Source organism: Lipotes vexillifer, unplaced genomic scaffold (genome assembly GCF_000442215.2).
Source record: "Lipotes vexillifer unplaced genomic scaffold, Lipotes_vexillifer_v1.1 scaffold205, whole genome shotgun sequence".
Taxonomy (NCBI): domain Eukaryota; kingdom Metazoa; phylum Chordata; class Mammalia; order Artiodactyla; family Lipotidae; genus Lipotes; species Lipotes vexillifer.
In genome coordinates, this window is record NW_006781396.1 from 1,648,361 (window position 1) to 1,652,066 (window position 3,706).

The 3,706-nt window shown below is 58.0% G+C and overlaps 1 protein-coding gene across 1 annotated transcript in view; it reads right to left on the reverse strand.

The window, feature by feature from the left end:
* Positions 1–3,706, reverse strand: part of CDH23 (cadherin related 23) — a 403,130-nt gene that overhangs the window by 110,826 nt on the left and 288,598 nt on the right. The window contains exon 22 of the mRNA XM_007454689.1: positions 272–461. Coding sequence (XP_007454751.1) covers positions 272–461 — 190 coding nt within the window. The remainder of the gene's footprint in view (positions 1–271; positions 462–3,706) is intronic.

Consider the following 3,706-nt stretch of genomic DNA (forward strand, 5'->3'; position numbering starts at 1 on the left):
TGCAGGAGCAAAGGGGGGTGGAGAAAGGCAATTCAGTGGCCCTCCATCCCAGGGGCCCCTTCACGAAGCAGCCTGGGCCTTGCACCCCCAGCTCCCTCTGCCCTCTGCGACGGCTGGGTCACAACTGGGAAGTGGGTGTCACTCCGCTCTTAGTCATCGAGACACAGCCCTCCTGGGTAGGTCCCAGGATGCCCAGAGGACATGCCACTGGGGGAGGTCCCCAGTTCACTGAGGGTCAGGGGCCACAGCCCAGGCGTGGGGGGGCACGTACAGTCTGTGACGGAGACGATGATCCTGCGCATCAGCTCCGCCTCGTGGGGGTCGGGGTTCTCGCGGTCCAGCATGATGTGGGTGGTGCGGATCTTGCCTGTGCTGCGGCTGATGTGGTAGAACTTGTTGGGCGGCTGGATGCTGTACACCAGAGTGCCATTCTCCCCTAGGTCCGGGTCAACGGCCACCACCTGCCCGGGCGGAAGCGACCCCTCCACTGAGCCCGGGCCAGGGAGGGCGCCTCTGCGGCCCGGGCTGCCCGCCCGGGTTGTCCGAGCTCACGCCCCGCTGTCGCAGGGGGTATCCCCGCTCAAACTTGGGGGAAGTGGGTCTCCCTCCTGGCTTCAGCAGGGGGATCTCTGCGGGGTGGGGAAGCAGGAGGTTCAGAAGATGAACCAGCACTGGAAGTCCTGGGCTTCTTGGCTTCTCCATCCGCTGTTTTGACTTTAGGTAAGTCCCTTTCCCCACTCAAGCCTCGGCTTCTGATCTGTGAAAGCAACACTTAGCACCCGATAGTGTATAGGAGGCTCCCCGAACCTCATAGACACCAGGCCTTCTCCACCTACTGTGTCAACAGTCTTACGAGGAGGACACCTATGATTAAGCCCATTTCACAGATGAGGCACAGTGAGTCTCCCAAAGTCTCCCAGCCGGGAAGTGGCTCTAGGGCCCTCCGGCAGGCAACACCGCCAGCGTCCTTCCTTTTCAGACATGTGGGGTAACATTTTCATGGAGCTTTCGGGGGAGGAATCCCTGTAGCTCATGACCATGGAATTCTTCAGGGTGGGGGCTGGGAAGGGTTGGGGAGTCCAAATCCTTGGCTGATCTTTTGAAAGGATTTGAAACCACAGATTTTGGGAACTGGGTTCCTCATCATCAAACCCTCTCTTCTTTCCTTTGGAGCTTTAGATTGTGAGGCAATTTGAAAAGAACTGGGCCTCTTGTGACACCAAGGGTGACAGGGCATGGGGAGGGAGCCATGGATAAGTCCCCTGGTCCGGACGGTGGGCCAGTCATGGGGCTGGGGATAGGGGAGGCTGGAGGAGGGAGAGGCCTGAGTTTTCCTGAAGGGGAACGCCATCCCCGAGAAGGGGGAGGGTCTCAGGACAGGGGCCCCAGACACTCTGGCCCCTTTAACTTTCCAGCCCCTCCCCATGAAGGGATCAGCCTCACTGCTGACCTAACCCAGAGCAACAAACCCTGCAGCCCATTCTCTCCCAGGTCCCCATGCCCACCAATCCCCGGCTCTGTAGGAACTTCTCTACCATCCACCTCCCACAAGGGGAAAGCAGAGTTCAGAAAGGCGTGGGCCAGACTCAGTGTCAGACAACACCAGCCTTGGAGCTGACTCAGTTCCCACCCTGGACAGCAGTGGCACCCACCCCTCCGCTCACCCCCAACCCTGGCTGCAGGGGCCACTGCAGCACCAGAGGTGGACAAGATCAATGGCGGGTGGTGACCGCAGTCCCAGGGGCCGCATCAGGACGGTGTCATTCTTAACTCCAGAACACATGGCGGTGACAGCCTGGCCTTGTCAGCTCCTTCATCTTACTTGATGTGGGGTCTTTTGTGCTTTGGCAGCAGAATCTGTCCCTCCTCTGGCTTAATCCTCAGCCCGCGGTGTCTCAGGGGCCATTAGACCAGAACAGACAGATGGGTTGGCCTGCTGAGGGTGCCCATCTGCCCGTGGGCCCCAGGGAGGTCAGGGAGAGAGGCCAATGTTGGCGCTGAACCCCGAGCCACTCCGGGCCCCTCTTCTGCTTCAGAGAGTGGGACATGGCTCTAGTCCCACCCCAGCTGTTCAGCCCATCTCCTCCCTCCCCAGCCTTGCTGTGCCAACGGGGATGGGGGAGGCCCCAGCCTTCCAGGCCTGAGGAGCCCTCACTGTGCTGCGGGCACGGTGCTCAGTTTCCCCGCCTCTATAATGGGGACCCAATCACCCCTGTATCGACAGCAGGGGACAAGGCTCTCCTGGTAACATTTCAGCCAGGCAAAGTCATCCCACTGATGGACCGAGGAGACCAGCAAGCCCTGTGTTTCTACAATGCTTCTCTCAAGTTAGAGGAGGGAGATAGCTTTTATTCCCATTTTTCTGGATAGGGAAACTGAGGTACAGAGCAGTTAAACCACCCGTTCCAGGGCAGCAGCCTGCTGCTGAATGTGCTGAGATACCTTCCACTACCCCTGAGTGCTGGGGTGGGGGTACCTTGGGCAGCTGCTTCCAAGTGACCATGGTTGGGGGTGGGCATTGACTCTTGGCCCCTTGGCCCACTCCCTGGTCATGGGATGGGGGCACAGGAGAAGGCGGTGGGCTGGGACCCCTCCTGCAAGCTCCCTGCTGGGCGATTGTATAGAATCTCACCACTTTCCCCTCATTATTTCCCATTTCATGCTCGTCATTTTCCTCCTGGCCTGACGGGGAATAATCCTCTCTCTCTCCCCTCTCCTTTATTTTGCTGGAGGGCTTTGAAAGGCTCTAAATCAATGCCTATCAGCCAGGTCCTTGAAGGAGGCTGCAGGAGCGGGGAGGGAGAGTTGGGCCAAAATCTCACTTGTAAACAGAGAACGGCCACTCTGCAAGCTCAGGCCTGTGCGGGTGGACACCCGCGGTGCACATGTGCACACAGACACCTCCCTGGTCAGCTCCCGGTGCACACGAATATGGCACATGCTCGTCCGCACACAGCTCTCAAAAAAAATCACTGGAATCACCCTGTACTTCAGACACCAGGGGCAGTGTCCAGGGCTCCCTCTAGAGGGGCCCTTGGTCACACACCCTGGTCTCCCTCTGACAAGGAAGACTCAACCCCACCTGGTGGAGTGGAGAGCCAGGTAGGGTGGGGACGAAAGGCCAACAAGCCCATCAACAGCTCTCATCCACAAATACTGAACCCTTACAATGTGCCTGGCACTGTGCTAGGCACTGGGGCTCAACAGTGAACAAGACAGATGTGATTCCAGCAGCGGGGGCAGCTGATGGCGACAACAGCTGTCATTTGCTGACCACTCACCGTGTGCCGGGGTACTTTGTGTATTTTGGCTCATCAAGTATGACTACAACTCTACCAAGTGAAGAATTTATCCCCGTTTTCTACTTGAGAAGGTGGGAGCACAGAGAGGTTAAGTAACTTGCCCAAGGTCACACAGCTGGTAAGTAGTATGGCTGGGATTAGAGCCCAGACATTTTGGTACCAGAGGCGCCCACTTAATCACTGAGCTATACTGCCTCTTAATAAGCAAGCAACCTAACAAAGAGATAAACACGGGTTGTGTGGCCATCTCTGAAAGAAACGGAGTGTCGAGAGGTGGCATTTTGAGCTGGGACAGATGGAGGAGAATGAGCCAGCCATGGGAAGAGCAGGGATGGGGGGTAGAGGCAGAAGGGCACCCGGGGGGGAGGGGGAGCTTGCGCAGAGGCCCCAAAGTGGGAAAGAGG